This window comes from Chaetodon trifascialis, chromosome 4 (genome assembly GCF_039877785.1).
Source record: "Chaetodon trifascialis isolate fChaTrf1 chromosome 4, fChaTrf1.hap1, whole genome shotgun sequence".
NCBI lineage: Eukaryota > Metazoa > Chordata > Actinopteri > Chaetodontiformes > Chaetodontidae > Chaetodon > Chaetodon trifascialis.
Window position 1 is genome coordinate 25,636,754 of NC_092059.1, and position 23,520 is coordinate 25,660,273.

Consider the following 23,520-nt stretch of genomic DNA (forward strand, 5'->3'; position numbering starts at 1 on the left):
ACACACACACACACACACACACACACAGGCACAGATGTACACACATGTCACCTGCTGCCAGAGAGTCCTTTCACCATTAAACCAACATGACATTTTCCTGTCATGCAAACCCTACACTCACACTGATCTTTTATTCATGAGAGCCATTTATTTCAACCTTTTTAAAATGATTGTGTTAAAAGTCTTGATGTTTCATTTTCCCATCAGTTCAGATATTATTTTTTTCTGTGCATTTATTTGACCTTCTTTCCTATAAATATCATCTTTAGACTGTGTGCTACTTTGCAGAGACAGAGATGCTACAGTAAGTGAGAACATATATCCTGCTGCTGAGGCACCAGTAGATGTCTGTTTTGTCATTTTTGAGTTGCAGGAAACTTTGAGACATCCATTTCAATATATGTAACATTTAACTGAAAGGTCCAGTCTGTAGGATTTAGTGGCATCTAGTGGTGAGGTTGCACTGTCACTGCAACTGACTGAATACCCCTTGCCTCACTGCATCAAACATGCAAAAATGCCAAAGATGCTCTAGTGTTTGGCTCTGGGCTACTGTTGAAACATGGCAGTGCAACATGGCGGACTCTGTGGAAGAGGACCTGCTCCCTCTCTGGATATAGAGAGCTCATTTTTAGGTCATAAAAAGCTGTGGTTCTTATTTTCAGGTCATCTTACACAAATGATAACAAACACTGAGAATATTATATTCAGCTTCTGCCAGTAGATCCTCCTAAATCCTACACTGGACCTTTAATAGACCTCTTATTTGGAACTGGAATGTATACAGCTGTGTATCATTAGCATATTTAATGGCATATTTAGTGTGTCTGTGGGTTTTGTGACCTAGGGCAAGCATGCAAAACCTGAACGAAAGGGGACCAAAAATTGATCCCTGGGGAACACCACAGGAAGCAGGTTCAATCAGGAAGACTGTCTTTATGCTACTCATTCATCCACATTTCTCTCCCCCTCTTCTCCACTTTCTTTACAATCAGCTGATTGTGGCCTTTAGCTCTTTCAGTTAAACTAACCACATTTGGCCACAGTCTCAATCAGCCAATCATATCATTGCTGCTCATATCTGTTCCCCTCTCTGTCGCTGTCATTTCAGTGTGAATCGCCATGAATGTCACACATTCACATTACCTTTTCATCATCACACACACCTTCAATCCCCAGAAAATACTTCAACCTGTGCCTCATCGTCAGCGTTGTTCACTGCCAGGCCTTGCGTGCAGCTGCCTCTGCATTGAACAGCACTTCGCATCTAAGCCGCTCATCACTCTCTGGTCTCTGCTGCCTCAGCCCTCACATGTGGGCAAGCATCCTCATGGGGCAAAAAATCTGCTTGTCTCATGTCAAACATCATCCATGGTAAAGATTTTAAATGAGTCTCGTCCTACCATCCCCTGAGTGCAACAAAAAGGATAACCACCAAGGATACTGTGGTCATGTTGTGCAGATTAAATGGAATCTAATCTGAATTCTAATGCAGAAGGAACAATGTATGTTGGTATCCTAAATCATTCCCCAGCAGCTATTTTGCGACTGAACTGTTTCTCTAGACACTGAAATACTGGTCATGCTCACTGGAGGTTCCCAAACCATTTCTGTCATTACAGTTGGAAATACAGGGTTCACTGCCAATGCTCTTTCAGGCCCTATCCCAAATTAAGCATGCTTTGCCTCATATACTGTAGATACAGTACTGTCACACTCAGAGTACAGTTCAGACTATGTTTGACAAAGTCAAGGGAACTAGATTTTAATATGACCGGAATTAAGGTACATAGAGACAGCAGAGCATCCTTGCTAGCTTACACACACTCATCCTCCAACTAAACAATACTAAAGGACATTATGAAGTCTCTTTATTTTGGTCATTACATTCATTCAGATCTTTGTTGGTGATATACCAGCTTTTGGTCATTGCAAGATATATAGGTACTTTAATTAAGTGTGGAGTCATTGCACAATATGTCGGCCTATTACTCAAACAACACTTCCACAACAGTATTGTTTGAAGCATGTTACTTGTAGCATTCAACTTCATTATTTCAGAATTTGTTTGAGGTGTGTTAATCAGAGATAAGACCTTGGCTTGCAGCTAAACTCCATATTGCTACCTGTTGTCCTGAGTTGTCTCTGTCTTCTTGTGAAGCAAACAATGACCATTGTTTTATCAGTGTTTATTGCATTAATGGCTGTTTTTTGTTTGTTTGTTTTTTAATTCAATCCAACACAGTTCAATTCAAAAGGGCTTTATTGGCATGTGAAACAGCTGTTTATATTGCCATATCATCTCTCTCTCTCTCTCTCTCTCTCTCACACACACACACACACACACACACACACACACACACACACACACACACACACACACACACACACACACACACACACACACGAGAAAAATTTACACTTGCAGTTAAATACAAGCTACAACAATATAAACACTGCAGCATTTCTTTTTATGAAAGAATCTAAGATGTTTGTTCTGTATATTTGTACAGTAAGTATGTCTCTGTACAGAGATGAGCACAGTGGAAATGGTCAGTGCAGGAAGACACAGTTGACATTCTTCATGGTGTTTGTGTTCCACTGGACATCTTTTTCCGGTCACAAATCTTGCTGCAAGTTACCGTATTTTGCCCAGCAGATATGGAAATTTTTGGTTATTAACCATTTTTTCAAAGTCTTTTTGGGTGGTTGGAATCCGTGGGTAGTATCTGTCTCTGATGACTTGGTATAGTTGGCAGGCAGTTAAGAAGTGCAGCTCGGTTTCCACCTCCTGCTGTGTGCAGTGGGTGCACAGTCTTTATTCTCTTCACAGCGAAGCTGTACTCACTGACTCTGTACCTAGTTAAGGATTTCTTTATTTGGTTTGGCCACAGTGGTCAGATAATCTGCCACTGAGTGTTCTTTCTTAGGGGCAAATAGCAGTGGTTTGCTCTGGGGTTTGGTTGATTTTTTTCAGGGTGTCAAATAGCTTTTCTTTTATATTGTTATAATTTGGTTTCATGTAATGGGGTTTCTGCCTGGGGGCTTTCGGAACCAGCTGGCTGAGGAGGCTTGACTCTTTGTAGGTGAGGGCTTTGTTATGAGCATGCCAGGGTCCCTGTCTTTGAGGTGTTTTCTCTCTGTCTGTCTTTGTTTTCTTTTTGGAGGGTTCCTCCCCAGTGTCTGACTGAAGACTTTGCCCTCGGGTTCAGCAGCATCAGCCAGTGACACAGCAATGAAAGAGAGAGCGAGGAAGAGAGTGAAGGAGAGAATCTGAAATGAGTCGTGAAAACTAGTGGAGGAGGCAGGTGAAGAGGGACAAGGAAGGGACAAGAGATGCAAATGTATTGAGAAGAAAGGAGTGAAAAAGAAAGGAGGAGAGCAGAGGTGCCAGGAAATGTAAGAGAATAAGATATGCATTTAATCTTTTTTGCATCTTCAGTTCTTCAGAGTGGAACTGAGTGAGACAAGCAAAGAAGAATAGAGTGAGCAGCAGATGATAACTAATTATTATTATTATTATAGTAATTATACAGAGGATGTCTGGTAGCTGGAGAGGTGCCAGTTCATGAGCCGAGCAACTAACCGCTCAGGGTGCTGGGCTGTGGTGATCGAACTCTGACATCTCTGCACATCAGTTGTATGGATAGGTTTCGCTGTATATGTGTGTGTAGTAATCAGAGTTTAAAGATGAATTTCTGACACGGGAGATGAAAACAGGAATACTTGTTCTTCTAAGTCTCCTTATGTCCAACTCTACTTATATTCTGTCCTCAGCATTTGTTGTGTAATGGCTTCAGAATGAAACAGTTAAATCCAGAATAGGATGTAGGCTCTGCAGGATGATTTTTTTCTCAAATGGCTTAATAAATAGTGCGTATACCTGCTGTAAATGGGAGAACAAAGTGTTAAAAGCCTATGCTGTGCCCACTTAAGTTCAAATATTACTAAGCAGAATTAGTAAAAATAAATAAATACATGGATGAAGAGAACAAGTGACAACTTCTTCCATTTTTCCAACATGTGGAAACCAGCATTGTTCCTATTATTAATAATCTCTCTGAAAAATGACCGTTGTGCCTGTTTAATTTCTGAGTTAAAGCTAACTTATTAAGCTAAATAATTATCCTTTATAGACATGAAGATGTTTCTGTAGTACTACAAGATGATAACATGCATCTTTTCAGAGTAGTCATACTTCTGGAGAGTTGTGACAGAATTTTGGCTACATCAGGAAGATATTTGCTGTCAAAAAGATAAATAAGCTGTCTCATGATGCCATATCTAGCACAGATAGTTTGCTTGATGTGAGTCCAAATTATGACCCTGGTTATAAGTGAGCACAGTCGCATGCTGAGAGAATCACAAAGCTTGTTTTAGCCTTTTTTTGTGCTTTTTCTACAAGAAATGGTCATCAAAAACAAGATAAAGAAATGTATCTGTGGCTCTTTCAGTAAAAACTTGTGATTTCTGTTGAACTTTTTTATTCATTATATTCTTTGTTCTGTATATCAGAACCAGTAGCAATAAACACGCAGCATACAGTCTTTATGCAGTTTTCCCAACATTGCAATTTACTGTACTGCTATCCCAACCATCACAGCAGATGGGACGCTGATTGATTCAAACAGAATTCCATATCAAAAAGCAACATAAGTGTCTCCTAAAGTGAAATTAGAATCTCAAATATTCAACATTCAAAATAATCTGAACAAATTTTTACAGAAATATATAAAGTTATTGGTCCAGCCACAATCCTAAACTCTCAGGAGTCCGAAAGCAGTGAGCTTACTGAGCAAATTAACACTGTATTTACAAAAGTACTGTGTCGGGGTATTTAAATTACAGGCCACTCTGAAATCATCATTACAGTATGTTGTCTCAAACTCATTTACTCTCAACCTAAAAACTGTAAATATACCTCTTAAAGATAATTACTACACCCCGAGGAAACAAAACAATGTTAATATTACAGTGCAACTTGTTTTTTTTTTTTGCCAACACATGCTAACATGTTTTTTTCTTTGTAGTGCAAAATTAGCAAACAAGCGATGTCAGATTTCACTTAATAAGTGAACAAAAACTGCAAAAGCAAAAGCACCAAGCTGTACAGTCAGCAATCTGTGGGATCACCTCAGCGATAGAGACACATTCTGGGGCTCTGATACAGGTACATGTAGGCGTCACAAAAGAGACGCTTGGCCACACCTTCCATGTCTCGAGGCACCTGATTGGCAAGCTCCGCTGGAGACATTTTCAGGTACATGCTGACCTCAGGGCAAGCGTGAACCTCTGGGATGTTGAAGCCGTCACTCTCTCCTGAAAACAACACACAGCTGAGCAAGAGTACGTGTACAAATTGTGCATGTGATGAGATGATGCAGAAAACAGAACATCCACCTTGTCTGTCTGCCATGCTGTCAAAGAAGATCCAGTCTTGGCTGTTTGGTCCATATTTGATGAAGGACACATAGTGGCTGGTCTCAATGCAGAGCACAGCGAACAGCTCCAGCTTTTCTCTGGTCAGAGTGTGAGGTATCCCATGGCCCATGTAACCCTTGGGGACCTCCAGAGGAGCTCGGTGATGGGACCGGCGTTGAGGATGAGTGTGCACCTAGAAAAAACACATTGTATGAGCTGCAACTAATGACTGACTAAAAACATTATTAAGAGAATGTTTTTTGGCATTTTCTAATCAATAAATTACTCAAACATTAAATTGATTATCAAAATGGTTGTCCATTAAGTTTCTGTTGAAAGGCAGCACTGCATACTATACCCAGCAATCTATCAACAGAGGGCATGGACGTGATGTCACCATAAGCAAATATTTATCTCAGTCAGCATCTACCCTTGAGATTTGTGTGTAAAAAAAAAATGTAAAAAAGAGTTTCTTTCTATTTAGAACAAAGAATTCAGCCCCAGCTTTTTATAGACTGCTGAGGGCTAACAGGAACAGAAGCTAAGTGAAGTGAATACTCTCTTGTATTTTTTCAGTGAAACATGTAATATAATCAAACTATCTTTACATCTGTAAGGACAGGATTATTGTTTGAACACCTGCAATTCTGATCAGGACGTAGCCTCAGATGTTTGACTAATGATTGTTTATTTTGTACAATGGAGTGTTGATTCAGATAGCTTTTACTATTTCAAATATAAGCTCTACCCCTTCATAGCAGCTGGCAGAACAGTGATGAGGTGGGCTGTTTCATGTGAAAAGGTGACATCAATCCATGCCCTTTGTACTCAACCAGCCTTTCATTAATGCTAAAGGCAGACAAAATGACTCAGGTGTGCAGACAATAACATTAACGGCACCTGAGTTGAACACGTCTTGCAGAAGATTTTGAATCCCGAATGGCTGAAAAGAGGATCTTTAAAACAGTCGGTGCACTCTTCCTGAGCCAATTTTCCACACAGCATACACTGCTGGGGGCCTGAAACACACACCGCATGTTGTATCCACTGTGTCCATTTGTGTTAAATCATGTCAGTCCACGTGTGCTGCCTGTGTTTGTGTGTAACAGTACCTTCAGAGAGGAGGTCAGTAATGTCCAGCTCCAGAGAGGGAATGATCTTGTCAAACATCTTGAATTTCTTCCCAAAACGAGGCATCTGGAGGATGAGGCAGGACGGCGACTGTGATGATAAGACAATGAAATAAGAGGATCAGAGAGGATACACAAAAGAGGAAGTCATTCCAGGAGGTGAGATCTGCTGGGAAAACTGTCCAACGGAGCCATCCACTGGAGAATCAGCCTCAACAGGTGGAACTCATCCAATAAACTGGGCAAAAAGATGAAGCAAACAAGTTTTATATGGGTTACACAGATCCATGTCAAGCTGATATAGCAGAATAAACACTTACATTAGATCTAGGAATATGCCGATACTGAAACAAATTGTTGATTAATTGGTTAGGTGATCCATAGCAAGAAGCATCAAGAATCATAGTTTGATTAGCCATGCTCTTAGGAGAGCTGGAAACTGAATCACCACCTCCATAGGCCATCCAGTAAGGCAACCCACCTGAGCTACTACTATTGTTGGGTAAAAGAGTGATCTGAGAGCAGACTATGATCTAATTTATTGACAACAATAACTAATCAATTGGAACATAGTTACAATGACAACTACAAGTTTAATTAACTCTCAGTATAACCTGTTCAAAAGAAAAACTGTGAAAATGAACTTTTTGTAGAACATCGTGCTAATGCTAATCACTAGAACAAATAGCACAAATGTGGTTAATTAATTAGCATTACAGTATATGAAGAGTGTACGTAAAATCAGTGTGATTTCACCTCTGCCAGCTTGAGTCCTGCACTGTGGAAAGAATGTTCCAGCAGCTGCTGGACTGTAGGCAGCACCAGGCTGTGATTCTGGTCCAAGAAGATCTGATAGCAGTAGCTCTCCTGCACTTTACCACCTGCAGAGCTAAATGGGAGGGGGACAGAAATGAATGTGACTTAATTCAATAGTTAATTGTATTCAAGGTAAGGACGGAGTGAGAAATAGCATTTAGCTGTAGTGTTCTAAATGTACAGTTTGAGGAGAGGGTCCAGTGCAAGGATGTGGTGCATGATGACAGTGAGGAACTCCTCTGGATCTGAAAGACAAAGACAACAGTCACTTTAAACCAGAGCTTTAAATCAGCTGTTTCAAAGCTTCCAGATCAAACTGACCCTTCTCATCTGTGGTGAAGGAGTGACTGTAGCCATGTTTCTGCAGCTGCTGCCGGAGCTTCATGATGTGTCTCCCTTCCACAAAGCCCTTACTGCAAAGAACATACAGTGCAGAGGTCAGGATGCACGCATGGAACATTTACACATCATTAAATAACCACAAAATAATTCAGGGTCTTCAAAAATACATAAAAGCACACACCTGCGGAGGGGGTTAACTATTTCATGGAGCAATGTGTTCTGAATTGGGGCATCTTGAGGATCTGTTGTTTTAAACAGCATGGAGTCCAACACAGAGGAGCAGGAAAACAAGCTAAAAACAGACAGAGACAACGTGCAAGTATTTCACTTGGTTTCCTACATTGCAAGGAGACAGTTTTAAGTCCTTTCAGTGTGCTATAAAATATATACTTACAGAGATGTGAAACTAGCTTGAGAATGCTAATCAAGTACAGTGAACAAAGCTCTCAGTGCATTCATTAAAATGCACAGTTAACAGTTAAAAGAAGTCCACAGCCTTCATGTTGTGAAAAAATCAAATTCAGATCAAACACAAATTCAGTGAAATAGAAGATGCAAATTTGCTTGTTTCTTGTGGTAAAAACTCCTTTGACACTGATAAATCCTTGAATGCAACACCAGGGAGCAGTTTGAAAATGGGAGTTGCTTAACAACTACACTACCACTGGCTGTAGTACAACAGCAATTTGAACTGCACAGCACACAGCAGTTGGGAATGTCAGTATTCCAAAAAAACATTGACGTGATTTGGACAATTGTCTATGAAAATGCATCATTCCTTCTCATATATTCATCCTCCTGACCTGAAGAGGGCAGCATCCATGTAGCAGGAGTTGCAGTGGCCTTGGATCCCCCTCATTCGTCCAATCAAAATCTGGTTAACCTGCTCTGCGCTGATAGGAGGAACAGTCTCCAGCTTCCCTGTGCTGTGCTCTGTCTCTCTCTCTAAGGTAACACACAAACACACACACATGCGTCATTATGTATACATAAAACCAGAAGACATTACACAATCCGCACGTGGAGCCGGTGATGAGAGCTGATGCAGGGTTGCCCCCTGCTGGTCACACAACTAGACCAGTTGGCAAATGCAGCATGCTGCTTTGACTGTGATGATCATTACAGAAACATGAAACATACAACATGTTCATTCTGTGCTGTATATTCTGTGTTGCTAAAAATACGACACTCTTGTCTTCTCACTTACACTAAGTGTATTTTTGATCTGAGGCTGTTTTTCATGCTTGCCCCCTCTGTGTTTCCAGCTTTAAAACGTGGTTCACTAAGGAGGAGGAACTTGACTGACCTGCACAGAGAGCTGACTTCAACCCCACTGGTTTTGGAACGACACGTTCAACTATCTCTGTGCAAATGTGCAGGTAATAGCGCCTTTGTAGCCATACAGTCGGAGGGGGATCACAGAGTAACTCACGATGTCACCACGATACGTTGCCGACAACGGCATCATGATACAGGTATTCTGCGATATTTGATGCATTGGAAGACAATCACCTACAATGCAGCACAAGGCCTGTATAACTGAAAAAGAAAAAAATGTCCCTGAAAAGGCAAAACGCAGGAGTTTACCAATCACTCTGCTGCCGACAGCAACCACTGTGCTGACTGCCCACTCTATTAAAAACATCCTTAAATGGGGTTTCAGCACATAATATTACAAAAACTGTGAACGTCAGTTATTCAAGACGAAAAAGAAATTAGTTGATCAATCTTGTTCTGACCTGGGTCTTCCTGTTTTGGCATCCTCTCGCTGTGATTGGCCGAGGTGCTCTGAAATCGAGAGTCGGGGCGGCAGGAGGCTAGCTTCACAAACAGAGCTCTCTTGGGGGGACAAACGAAGAAGCGCTCGCTCTTGAAGGTACCATCGCTCACTCCTTTGTCTTCCTCCTGGAGATCAATATACACAGAAGAATAAGATCATTACATCAAGATGTAATGAAAGGAATAGAAGAACACTTAACAATGGCTTAGAACTACTCTGAACAATGACCTGTAACAGGAAGTGAAAAGTGATTTTTTTGCATATATGATGATGTGTTTCCATAACTGTGTACATTACATATTTCCCCTAAGGCTTTCATCTGCACAGAAACATGTCAGTAGAAACATTACCAGCTCTAGTCCAGCCATGATTTCCTGTCGATCAGGCAGATTGCCGATCCAGCGGATGATTCCATATGAATTGCCTGCACCCAAAGTCACCTCTACCAGAGAGTTCACACTCAGATCCATGTACAGATAGTCAGTGTTTTGCTCCTCCGGGGGTGTGTCAATGTCCATGCTCTCTGGCTCTACAGTGAAGAACATATTTGGATGAGATTTAATACAAAGCGGGACATAGCTTCAAGCATCATCATGTAAAGAGCTGCTCAAACCTGCGGGCACCTCCCCTTTCGCAACCATATGTATTGGAACTTCAACTTCACCCCCTCTCTTTCCATTCTCATCTGTGTCCTGAAAACAGCAACAATAAAACTGATGAATGTAGCATACAAACTATGGCAGCATGGTGTTTGATGGCCATGAGTAAAAATGATTTAGAATACTTTTAAGCAATGCCTTAAACACAGTCCATATAAAGGATGCCAGAACAGTAAGTGTAGCAGGTTGAATCAACAGTTATCTGCTGAGTCACAGAGGAGGTTGGTTTAACAATACCAGAGTGGTTCTAAGTTTAAATATCTTACATTTGAACATTTAAGACCTTTTTACAATTAATCACGGCAAATACAGGAAATGTCCATTTGTTATTATTGAATAAATAAAAAATCCTGCATTTTAAAACAGAATTTAAAGGAGCAAAGCATCACATTTAACTCTTTTGAGTCCATTTGTAGCATTATTTGTTCTTTCTTTTTGTTTTCTTTGGACCATTTAAGCTAAACAAATGAAATATTACTTACCGTGGAGATCTGAACAATATGTTGTCCCCCCTTTTCTTGCACATCCACCACCATTCCATGGCGACATTTGTTACTGATGAAGAAGGTGACTCTGTCGCCTGGGATTAGCTCCTCTGTTTCTAGCTGTGGGGACGGCTCAGGGATGGAAGGCGACAATGGGCTGGAAACTGCAGGCCTGAGTTTGGAGAATGGGGCAAAAATGCCACAATCTTTCGCACAGGAGAAGAGGGCTTTAGATCGGTAGGACCCATTGGTATTCCCCTTCCCCCTGTCTGCTCCCTGGGGGACAGAAACACAGCAGCACCCCTGAATTAATGTCATGCACGCTCTCAATTCCATGTCTCTATAAATTAAACTGTACATTTCGCTGTTAGGGAAAACAATGATCTATTTTTCAAATATAAACACCCTGCATAGTGTGTGCTGAGTGACACGTGTTAAAGTTGAAAGAAAAGCTGCATTGACCTAAGCATTTCAAAATTACCTCACACACATGGTATGTCTGTATTGTGGTTTATTGTTACTTATATATCAGATGTATCTGTGATAAGATATTCTGGGTCAATATGTTAGTGAGGTGCTCGTAGCTCAGAAAAAATATGATTATATGTGGTGTTTTGCACCCTAAATTGTTTTTTGAAAATGCAGTTTTCCTTGGTGCACCGTTCCACTGAACTAGTTCCTACTGAAGAAACAGTCCGTGCGTAAAGCAACATTACCCTGAACAACGGGATCAGCTTCTAGAAAGAAATGTGGCTGCAATTTGTCAGTGATGTGAGCGACAGGTAGCAGCAGGGAGAGAAAATGATTGTTTTCTAATTTGATAGCACCGACACTTTAAAGTCCTACCTGCAGTTCAATGCCAAAGAACGTTCCTGATATAGGACAGTAAATTGGTGGCTCTGTCAGTCTTCCAATGTAGCGAATGATGCCCCCAAGTTTCTGTCCTCCTTCATCCACAGTCACTGCAGTGCCCTTGGTGAGTCCCAGAGCTGCCTGTAGAGCATCTTTGTCTCTGAAGACCCTCAGCCTCTCTGCCTCGTCAGGCATGGCTTGCAGCAGTTCAGCTTCCTTTGCACTCAGCTCCTCCATGCTGCTCACCTCTATCTCATAATCTAAGGGGGAATATGAGTCCACGAAGATGACGGGCAGCTTTGTGGGCAAATGACATCTTTTGATTTCTCTTCTGTGTGTGTTTTTACTGATGTAACATATGCGGCCAGCACTGGCGATCTGTGGGAAGTCAGCTTGTCTTGTGATGATGAAGTACAGGTTGTCTGCTGACGTCATGTTGCGACAGGAAACTGTACAGAAACACACACAAATACAGGAAAACACACACACACATATGAGTTACTACCATAACAATAAGCCTGTTAGCAGCTAAGCTAAAACTAGCTACAACACTGAACACACCAACTGTCGTTACACTGAAACCACAGCAAACGTTACATGTAACACAACAACTTTAGTTCACACTGTTTTCCTTACTTCCTCAAGCATGTGTGACAGAGTTAGCACTAGTTAGCGTTACCTTAAGTTGTTGAGCAACTTAAAAATTTGCTTTGCGTTGTTATCTTAAATCCTTTCGCTTTATGTCAACAGCAGCTGCCTTAAGTTTCACTTCCCCTTTCATTTCATTTCAGAGCGGCGTCATCGGCACTTAACTCTCCTCTCATCGACACGTCAGCAACCTATCGGCAATAATGTACCTTTTACAAAAAGTTCATTAATGTTATGAAGCTCAAACAGGATTGTTTTTGTTACGCTGTTTTCAAATTACTTGACAGCCAGCAGCAAGTCATTCTATTTGCAGACACGAAGACCCCTCAGTACAGTCTCACAGGCAACTAACAAGCGGATTTAGTCACGTGGTAACGTACGCTCTTTAAATCTGGTTTTACTGTCTAGACCCCTTAGTTTGAAGTGGTTATCTCCATGTTCGTTACTTTTGCAGCTTCATTTTGTGGCTGACTATAGCCTTAAGGTGGCTAGGTATATTATTGTCTACCAGCTCCATCATGTATTTTGTTGTTTACACTTTTTAGTCTTGTCAACTGATAATTCCATTTTCAGAACTCCTGGAAATTTAAGGGGTCAGTTTACAAATTCCCAAATTCCAACAAAGATATGTAAGCTGTTTACAGACAGACACTTGACGACTGACTCCTGCCACTTCACATTCATCAGCTGATTAGGAGCAAAACAATGTGAAATGGAAGACTTGAGTTGATGACTAAAGAAAATACCAAAAACCCACAGCAGAGTGTTTTCGCTGTGTAAATTTAGACAGCTACTGTTTTGATGGACAATATTTTTCATCATGGTGTATTCTGTGACACACTTATTCTTACCTTTTTTTTTTTTTAGTTTGGTAACCTAAATTCTGTTATTGGATTAAAAATGGTAACTGGAAAAAGATCCATGAGATCCTGGCAAATAAAATTGAAATAAAATTTTGCTCCGTATACCACGTAACAATTGTTTCGGAACTTAAGGCCTGTAAGACAACACTGAGGCCATAGCCTACAATTGTTGCCCATACCGCGTTCTGTGATTGGACAATCTGAAATACATCATCCTCAAGAGCCTCGTCGGTATTTGATGACGAAAGCATTCAGTTGTAAACATGGAGGAGAGAGAATCGCTGAAGAGGCAAATTGAACATCTGCAAAGTAAATCTCGTTTGTTTATCGCCAACAGTTTGTTTGACAGCAGGCGGATTAGAAAGCAGCCTTTAATCGTCGCGTTCTTTAAATTCGGAGATGTCGTGTGGAGGGCACCGCGTGTTGAAGTATTTAAAAAAACCAAACGTTAACCGTTAGCTTTGCCTCCAGCCCAAACTAGCCACACGTCGAAGAAGAGACGCTTTTACCTTTATTTACCCTTCGTGTGTCGCATGTTGAGATAGCATTAGTTAATGTATAACTAACTCTATATTCAATTTTCATAGGAAGTCGATAAGTAGTTGTCTGTTAAAGCTGTCAAAAGGCTCATAGTCCAGCCCCGTTTTCCTTTCCCTTTCCGTAACAACACAGCTGGAGAGAGAGCAAGCTTAACTAACGAGAGAGCTGTCAGGGAACGATGAATACAAAGAGGTGCAAGCTGAACCAAACCAATGAATACAAAAACGTCCATTCACAGGATTCACAGTGTTAAAAAATGTCAACAGCTGAATAAAATGTCTCTTGAACGTATCGGTTAGTGCCTCCTCTGAGGAGATAACAACCTCCAACCTGATGTAAGCAAATGGAACTCGTTGTGTAGTGTCTTCAGTCCAAGTACAAGCAGTTGACAACATGCTGGTTGGATTATCCGGAGCAACAGTGATTCTAAAAAGATGTTGCTGTGGAGGCTTTTATGGAACAAAACTATCTGCATGCCCAAATACCACTAAAAAGAGAGAAATATGTTTTTTGGGGTGAAATAACTCTTTTGCCTGGTTTCATATAATTGCCAATCAGTCTGGAAGTGCGTGTACAACTAAATAACTCCTATTTCCAAATTTCCAGATCTCATCAATAAGCATAAGAGCATCCATGGTGACACCCCGTTTGCAAGAGTTGAGCAGAGGCAGCCAGAAGCCCCAACATCAGCCAGAGGTCACAGCACATCTGTCACCCACCCTCACAGCTCCAGAGGGAGACCATATGCTCCTCACAGCCATGGAAGTTGGAGGAAAACATACTCGCTGAGAAACAAGAACCCCCAGCCCTCTGCTGGACATCCCTCACCTTCCACCTCCTCCTCCCTTCATCAGTCTAGTTCCCACAGTTTATCTTACAGCACCTCACTGCCCGGCCACAGCAGAGGAGATGAGAGTGTTAGAGTCAAAACTGCCACTTTGTCACCAGGGATCTCTCAACAGAGGAGAGAAGGACAGATAAACAGCATCACAGGGGTTAGGGGCGTCGCAATACAGAAAAAAAACGCAGACACTCTTAGAAAAACAGCTACAGCTGTGTCTCCGCATAGAGATGGAGAAGGAGGTTCAAGCTCAATGGACACTAGTATACAGACTCAAGAGTTTCCGCAGAGGGCTGAAAGGAGGCATGAAGACCTGCCAGAAAAGAAAGCCAGTGGTTCTTCAGAAGTGCCCTCTTCTGTCAAAGCCAGTACCTCGACCAGTTTACAGGGCCGCCCCCAAATACAGACCAAACCTTCCCTGACAAGCAAAACCAGCACTGAGAGTAAACGGACCATTAATACGACAACTGCAGCTATAGTTCCAACTGGGAGCACCTCTCACACCAGCCAGGGCCAAGTCACTCCACCTTTTTTGAAAAAATCCAAGTTCACTTGGGTAAAGAGCCAGAATGTGGAGCCCAAACAAGCTAGTGTCTCACTCACAGGTAAAGCCACTATTGCCCCAACGCCAGTCTCAAGGGTTGGAGTTGCCAGTGGAAGCTCCCCCTTATTCACAGTCAGTAAGAGAACCCCTGCCAAGAAGTTACCTCGGAAACTAAGCCCAGTCTCTGTAGCCCCCAAGACCTCCAAGTACAAATGGGTCTCCTCCTCTGCTGGAGCCCAAGCTAAAACATCTCGGAAATCACTGTCACCCAAAGCCCTGACTCTCTCCCAAAGATCCTTGGAGAAGGGAGAGGCCACCAAGAAACTCAGAGCAGTCTCTGCTCCCTCTGCAAAGATAAAAAAGGGAATTGCAGGTTCCTCTACCAACTCCTCACTGAGTAGCCGCTACCGCTGGAAGGCTGGAGGTCAGAGCACCTCTGCAGCAGTGACAGGAGGGGCAGCAGTGGCCCGTCGTAGATCTGCCTTCCACTGGACATCAGAAAAAAGCAACAAAGGAGTGAAAGGAGGGCTTGTTGGTTCCCCCTCTGTAACCCCACATACGCCTTCCTCCTCTCCTGGTGGGTTCAAGCTCCGCAGCACCATGAAAATCATTCGGAAGTCTGCTAGTGGGTAAGTAATGGAAACTTGCTCATGATCTGTGTATTCACTTTGTTCAAAGGTTATTTCTGCCCTGAGATCTTCTGTAATTCTGCTCTTTGCGATTTGTTTCATTTAACTGCCTTTTACCAGAAGGTGGCAGCAAAATATGGCAGACTGTTGTGTATACACAAAGTAAATAGACATTTCTCAGTATCAGTTGCTTTGAAGCAGCCTCTGGTGTATTACTGATTACACTGCTCTCTTTTGCCCTTTGTCCTGTCACCACAGTGGAGCTGGGTCAGAGAAGGTGATCTCCCCACGGGGCCGCATATACAGCTCGACCAAGAGTCCCGTAGGAGTTAGGAGGACTCCCTCCAGGGAGCTTGTGTCTTTTGGTAGACACAAGCTGAGGAGGCTCCCCCCCACCTTCTCAAGGACAAGTAAGGAGAGTTTTTCTGTTAAGAGTTTGCCTTGACTAATTGCGCGCGCACAGACACACACACACACACACACACACACACACACACACACACACACACACACACACACACACACACACACACACCTGCACTAAGAAATGCTGAATTAAATAAATATTTTTATTTGTACGAATTTATGTGTCATTTATGAGATCAGACCCCTGCCCCCGTTTAAAAAATAGTAAAGAATTGTTTAAGTCAAGTCTGATGCACAAAAGAATGATCACAGTCTTTTCTACACAATGAGAAATACCATTTGTTAGGTAATTCAGCGCCGTCTTTCTGTATCGGTATGGGATCGGTATCGGCGATTACTAAACCTCAGATATCGATATTGGTATCGGTATCGGTATCGAAGGTGAAAAAAGCGGATCAGTGCACCCCTAAACATTATGCTGTTGAAGATATGTGTCCGTGCTTTACAGTGTGCTGCTTCCATATTTGAAGCACTGCAGCCACCACAAGCTCATTGGTTCTGCTGATATTGAGCTTCAGGTGATTGTTGAACTCCATGTGGTGAAGCTCTCTGTCAGTCCTCTGTCCTCCTCTGGAAGAATAGTCTCTGAGTAAAGACTGCACGTTACTCACTGGAAATCATTCACTGGAATCATACATGTCAATATAGTGAGAACTTCCATATTGCCACAAAATGTTCTGAATACTTTTTATTTAATTCCTTCAAAGTTTTCAGACATGAATGTAAACTGCATTTTGTCTGCTTATTGGAAGCATACAGCCACTAGCTGTTAATTCTAGTCTAGTTTTACTCCTGCTTGTCCTCCCCCATTCGTAAGCAGCAGCTAAACTTTCCAGATGTAGTAGGTTTGACTTCTGGCCCAATACTCAATTATTAAGAATTGCACCCTATGGCCATTTGGTGGCGCTATGACAGTATGTTTTAGCCAATAGCTCACCAGTTGTCCATCAAAGCGTTTAAAAGCTTACATCCTGAAACAGTTCACAGATCCTGTAGCATCTCCTGACTTTTCCACCAAACTGGGATCAAATTGGTTACATTTAGTATATTGGTACACTAATAGCCTGTGTTAGCAATTAGTCATATTCTTTTGAATTTCAGTGATCATTTTTATCCTGCAAACCTGGCAGTTTTGTACTTTCCGCAGTTACACAAAAACATTGATTTGAATTATGTTTATTTGCTGCTATTTATACCCCTCTAATGATTCACATATCCACTTTGTCGAATTGAGTGGCAACAACAAATATGACGTAAATCTAATCCAAGTGATGCTGTCTTCTGTTACTGTATGTTTCCTGCCAAAGAGGTCATGCTTTTTGCTCTGCTCTGTTCACGTTTTTGTGTCTTTAGCTCTGAAAACCAAAGTAAACACAGTCGCACTGATCACACTGGGCATCATCACACACAGAAGCTGCTCTCAGAGACCACAGTCTGGCTGACTCCAGATGACAGGATCACATACATGACACCATATGATATCACCTCTTTTATCCATCAAAGTCAGCTCTGAAGATTTCAAACATGCGGTTAGTGGTTGATGTGCCATCAGAGGTCATTCAAAGAGTCTTCTGGGCAATACTTTGATCTTGATTGCGATTTTATATCCAGTGACTTAAACATACTTTTAGTTTCTGAGGATTCTCACTTGGTTCTTTGTTTCTTAGCTGATTGCATTTGGTTGACTTAAATTTCTTTCTGCTTTGGTGTCATGTGTCTCTTCAGTACTTGTGTCAGGTCTGCACCACCTGTGCCCTCGCTGCAGTACATTATTTTTGCAGTAAGTTCACAGGAAGTCACTGTATTTTAACTATTTTGTGCTCATAGGAAATGATGTAGTTCATGTGCTGACAGTTCGAGCAGCAATTTTGAAATAATTTAACTAATTTAACGGAAAGAGAGAACGCTACCTTTTTTCTTTGTTTAAGATTGAAGGCTTATTTTGTGTTTTCCGAGATCTTCCTGGAGCTGTTTTTACCTCTATGTGCGATTTATTTTAGTTACTCCATTTCCATTTGTTGGATAACAGTGTATGAACAGCACGCTCAAACCTACTTATTTGCGCATACTTCTCAAAACCTGTCTTCAAGTGCTACATCCTATGGAATTGGGACAAAGCTTACAAGTAATCGGTGCTTCAGTTGACAGCAGTTGTTACCGCCATGTCCAGTAGAGGGCAGCATCTGACACCCATGTAGTCCTTGTATAGGCTTTGTGTTTGTGGCTGTCACTGGAGAGGCTTACAGGCAGACGATAAGAGGAGGAGGGGGGAGGTTAATTGATTGCCCAATTCAGCCGTGATGGCGAACAAGTGCCGATAGCGGGTAATTTGCGGAGGTGGAGGCAGGCAGCGCTACTGCTATCAAGCCCTGGCACCACTCTCCCTCCAGTAGATAAAAAGGAGCTAATGCATAATTATCCTTTTGCAAATTGGATTGTTTTAACGAACTGTAGAATATAGGCCTAACCTGATGGAAAGCAATCATTGTTTTTACAGCCCCCTCCCTCCCTCTCTCACCCCCTCCCTCCTTCCTCTTGCCCCTCCAACCCTCCGGTCATTCTACGTGTACCCTACACGCCTCATGCCCATCTTGGTGTAATCTCCCATACTCAATGGAGTCAGAAGACATTAGAAAAGCCATCACTATTAACATTAGGCTTTATTCGTCCCTATGGCTCTGCGTCTATCAGTCTGCTTCTCTTTTTCTGACTCTTTAACTTCATGTGTACTTTATCACACCTCCTACATCCTTCCCCGCTTCCTTTCCTCTCCATCATTTCTCCATGTATTTCAAGTCATGTGAAGAACCTGAATGGCCCTACAGCAGGAACGCATGCATCTCTAATTAAAGATGGGGATTCAGAATCAGAGACGCAGGAAAGGTGGAGCAGGGGTGAACGTAGAGGAAGATGGAGTGAGGAAAGCTGCTCGTAGCCGTCTGTGCCTCCGATAAGAGCTGCTAATAAAGAGCAAATTGAATTACTAATGATGGGAAGCAGAGTCCCTATAGATGAGCCCGTTAAAAACCAACCTTATGACCACTCACACATGCATGATGATACACCCACAAACAATGTGTCTTAATTTCCTCCTCAATGGCTGGCCGTAGCCTCTCCTCTCCGTTTGAAAGGCGGGTGTTTTCTGGGGTGCTCTGTTATCTGTGGTTTAATTTAAAGAGGGCATAAACCTAAGTAAGCAGTTAAGGGCTGCAATGAATAGAGGGGTGTGTGAGTGTGTGTGTGTGTGGTTGAATGTATATATCTATATGTGTATGCATGCTCGCATGTGCCCGCAGACAGCCCTGCAGCCCAGATAATCTAATAAAGCAGATAAATGTCAGGAACGGACAGAACACAGAGAGGAAGAGTGCTGAGGCGTGCGGCTTCAGGCCCCATGTGACAGGCTTCCGGAGCGTTTTAGGTCTCTATCTCACTCCGGTTTCTTTCCTCCCTCACCATCTCTCATCCAGTCTCGCTCAGTCTTTTTCCTCTCTGTAGCTGTCTTCGCTGCTCTGCTAATATGTCTTGTGACTTTTTTAAGCCTGGGACTGCACATCACTTTGCAGACTGCAGGCGTTTTCTGCATAATCTTATTCTAGGTGTGAACTTAATGTCATGAGAGTTCATCTGAATTTGTAAATTCTGAAAAACAGAATTTAAGGAGCTCATGTGGCACGTACACACAAATCTGATATTGAAATAAGTTAGAACTCAGCTGTAAATCCTGATTATTGTCATTATTGGTTAGTCTGCTGATTGCTTTCTCAATCTTTCAGTCAGTGAAAGAAAATAGCAAAAATGCCTCTGACAATTTCCTAAATCGGTAGCAGCTGAAGGCAGAACTCACCTATTTTCAAGACACTTAATTATGGAATAAACTTTACATATTATTGGAATTAAAACTCTTAATTAGAAACATTGTAGAGTATGTTCCTTTGAGGTGATGTTTTGCAGCATTCAAATCATAGTAATATGAATAATAAGAAACAACATTGTAAGTGAAAATGAAATGTCAGTTATAATATCATCCATCCTTTTGAAGAACATATTCACCTGCAGGAAATACTGTTCATTTGGTCCGAGTTGAACCAGGAGGCAGCCCCGAGATTATTCTAAGTGACACTTTTTGAAAATAAATGTAACATTCATCTTTGTTCTCGCGGCTGCATAAGTGCTTCATGATGGTAGTGCTATTGATTTTGATTATTAAAATATGTTCAAGTGCACTTTGCTGCCACATTACTCAGTAACAGAAATGACATTGTTTAACTGTTAACACTGCGACTGTAAAATTGGAGGAAGAAATGATTGTTGCATTGCAGAGTTATAAAATCCCATCTGTGGTTTGATGTCTCTTAAAACTCATGGATGTGTCACTCAGACAGGACGTGGACCTGTATTATGTAGTTCGTCCTCTCACAGGTTCCTGAAGCAACACACCATCACCAACACACACTATTATGTTTGTTGTGATGCAGCGCTGTTTTCAGTCTAACTACAGCTTAACTATCAGAGTAATACTCAGAGTTAGTAAGTGGATGTTTCCATTCCCACACACACACGCACACACAGCAGGGTCAGATTGTTGACCTGTTTGTGTGTTGTAGTGTAGTGTCTCTCTTACAGTGGCAGTGCTGCCACCTTCGCTCTCTCAACATCAGCTTACCCACATGCTGCCCCCCCCCCACCCGATACCATGGTGCCCATTACCACCACAAAAGATTCCTCCCCCCTCCCTCAGGGATCCTGTTACCGTGCCTACAGTGATCCCGTTTATTTCACCCATAAATCACATGTGCTGCTCTGCATCGAGGCTGTGCTCTCAACGACACTTTCTCCACTGATGTGTACACGCTGCTGTATGTACGGACGCATGCAAACACAGATGGGATGCTATCAACAAACTGCCGTGCTGCACAATAATTTTTGGAGCTCAGAAAAACATTTTTTTCAAGCCTAATTTCAAGTTCATCATGTGGATCGGCCCATGCTGAGTAGCCATTAAAGCACTTATTAACTGAATTCATTTGTATTTTAATTAAATTTATGTTTCAGCATAAAGCAGCAATAGCACCTTTTGACTTTTCTCTGAGGATTGTGCTCATCGACAAATATATAAACTCATTTTGACTCTGTTCATTTTGTTAGTGGTGAATGTAACATCGCTTCATTTCTATTGTGTGTTGTTTTAATCATGAATGAATTGAGTTTTTTGCTGCTCATGTGGTGCCTCCGAACTCTATTGTTAGCCTGTTGCCCAGTTACACAGCGCTCCTGATGTTTTTGATTGGTTCAAGACATTCAGGCAAGAGTAATGCGTTGTTAAATATGGCATAAAATTGTGGTTTACAGTAACTTTTGATGCTGTCTGTGCAGACCAGTTTGTGTACCTTCAACTCTTCAAATTCCATCGGCACAGTTGTGTGTATATTGCAAGTTGTCTTGAAACTCTCTTTGTCTTGTGTTGCTCTTCTGTCAGTCCGTCAGTATCATCACTCTTCTTAGTTCGGTATCGATTTGCTTCAAGTTCTTAAACCTCCCCTTTGTGTGTGGGTAAAAGCTTGTTCTGTTACTATCCAGGAAGTAGGAAAACGCATTTTTGTAACTAAGGTACAGGACATTCTTGACATTCTGTGCATTTCAGCTGATAATGAAAATATCACTGGCAGCGTGTTTGTCCCTGGACTGCACTCTGAAACCCAGGCTGTCCTTTTTTGACTTCAACCTGGCATGGCACACATTTGTTTATTTTTGTTTGCTTATTTGCATCACTCTCTGGTTCACACTTGCTCCAGTTTCTCCCACTTTTCCTTCACACTGCAGCCACTTGTCCTGAGCTGTCCCCTCACAGACTCACACCCCCACACGCACACACAAAAACACACTGGCACGCCGAGGCAGCTTATGGACAAACTGTTTGTTTGTTTGGACAGCACAGTGTGTAGCTGGTGTTGCTATGTGCATACTGCAGGTGCCACTCTAATGTATGTGCATGCTGATCTTTCTCCGAACCTTTTATTGGGCAAATGATTTTAATAGTTTGTTTGTTTGTGTTTGTTTGTTTGCGTGAGTGTGTGTCTATATGTGCACGTGTGTGTATTGGTGTGTATGATTCTCCCATCAGCTGCTTTGCTACATACCGTTCTCTGAATGCCATTCCCCAGTGCTCCCATAGTATCATCACTTGGACGACACACACACATTTGCACCGTGTGGACGTCAACCTAATGTACAGACACACACAGCCACGCACACACTGGCATTCTGCTCATTCCTCTGCACTTTCTCAGGCTCTCTGTGTCAGACAGGTGGACCCCTGTCTTCTCTTTCTGTCTGTCTCTCTGTCTGTGGTTTTCTTTCTCTTGCTCTCTTTTTATATCTGTCACCATTTGTCTCTCTCTCTCTCACACACACACACACACACACACACACACACACACAGCCTGCAAAACATGTGCGCCCACACACATGCAAACAGATCTCACTTCCAGAATTGGAGCATTGCCGTAATGATTTAGGCAGACCGAGAAGGAGAGGCACGGAGGGTTTGCTTAGTTTTGTGGGTACGTTTTAGCATTTAGAAGCAACAAGTAGCTTGAGCCTCAGCCTTCATTTCTCCTGTGCCTATATATGTAACAGTGTGGCTATTTGGTTGCGTGAATGATTCAGTTTCTCTTGTGAGAAGGTGTCTTGTATAGGACAAGCTCAGTATAACTCTCTTCCACGGTGCACAGTAACATTTGGCATTTTGATTAACCTCTTAGGATCCAGGGATCCGTGCGTGCCAGTGATCAGACCCCTGCACCTACAGTGCGTCCACATGAGCAACTCCTCCCCATGCATGTTGTAAGACCCCTCCTCCTTCCACGTACTCTCATCAAACTGTCAACTGGCCATAATTAAAGTTCTGACTCATTTGAGATCAACATGCAGACGGATGTCACTCGCCTTGGGGACACACAGAGAGTTGTGAACACTTGTAACACTTTGCTAAACCTGGTCAAATGACTGGATACCTTTTCCCTGTTGAGCAAGAATTTATAAGTCGGTCAACAGGTTTTACATATTTTCCTTAAGAAATATCAGTCTTATGGTGTGTCCTGCATGTTCCAGCAGCTTCAGGGTGAGCTCAGGGTGCTGTTTGCCATCATGAGGGCATGCTTTTATCCTGTTTATTTGCAAGAGGGGGGGGATAAGTGGCATGTGCTGAAAAGTGTCATCAATACTATTGAGTCTAGAAACTTTAGCCTGAGTTGACTGTGACTCCTTCCCAGTTAAGGAGGTAAATGTTTTCTTGGTATCCAGAGGAGTGGCCCATGTGCCAGGCTGTCTGAATAAATCAGAAACCTAACAGGACGCAGGCAGAGCCCTACTAATTATTTGAGAACACATGGCAGGCCATGCCGGTGTCATTTATTTGTAAATGGCTTAGCTGGGGTCGGAAGTGTTGCCATCTTCAGCTGTAAGGATATGAATCCTGATGATGATCTGATGTTCCAGTATTTAAGCAGACACATCCCCAATTCCTCATCACACTGTCTTCA

At 42.2% G+C, this 23,520-nt stretch overlaps 2 protein-coding genes across 2 annotated transcripts in view; one reads left to right on the forward strand and one right to left on the reverse strand.

Annotated features, from left to right (window-relative positions):
* Positions 1 to 4,451: 4,451 nt before the first annotated feature.
* cyldl (cylindromatosis (turban tumor syndrome), like) lies at positions 4,452 to 12,448 on the reverse strand. Its single transcript, XM_070960817.1, has 15 exons — positions 12,165 to 12,448; positions 11,480 to 11,934; positions 10,631 to 10,909; positions 10,103 to 10,181; positions 9,840 to 10,018; positions 9,449 to 9,614; positions 8,513 to 8,654; positions 7,891 to 8,001; positions 7,689 to 7,780; positions 7,549 to 7,612; positions 7,308 to 7,440; positions 6,534 to 6,642; positions 6,322 to 6,440; positions 5,401 to 5,614; positions 4,452 to 5,319 (listed from the first exon to the last, which is right to left on the reverse strand). Exons 2-15 carry the CDS (start codon positions 11,918 to 11,920, stop codon positions 5,135 to 5,137), a joined length of 2,313 nt encoding a protein of 770 aa, XP_070816918.1. The 5' UTR covers positions 11,921 to 11,934; positions 12,165 to 12,448; the 3' UTR covers positions 4,452 to 5,134.
* A 778-nt stretch (positions 12,449 to 13,226) lies between these two features.
* zc3h3 (zinc finger CCCH-type containing 3) overlaps positions 13,227 to 23,520 on the forward strand; it is a 60,433-nt gene continuing 50,139 nt past the window's right edge. The window contains exons 1-3 of the mRNA XM_070960818.1: positions 13,227 to 13,305; positions 14,143 to 15,550; positions 15,809 to 15,960. Of these exons, the coding sequence (XP_070816919.1) occupies positions 13,260 to 13,305; positions 14,143 to 15,550; positions 15,809 to 15,960 (1,606 nt within the window). The 5' untranslated portion in view covers positions 13,227 to 13,259. The remainder of the gene's footprint in view (positions 13,306 to 14,142; positions 15,551 to 15,808; positions 15,961 to 23,520) is intronic.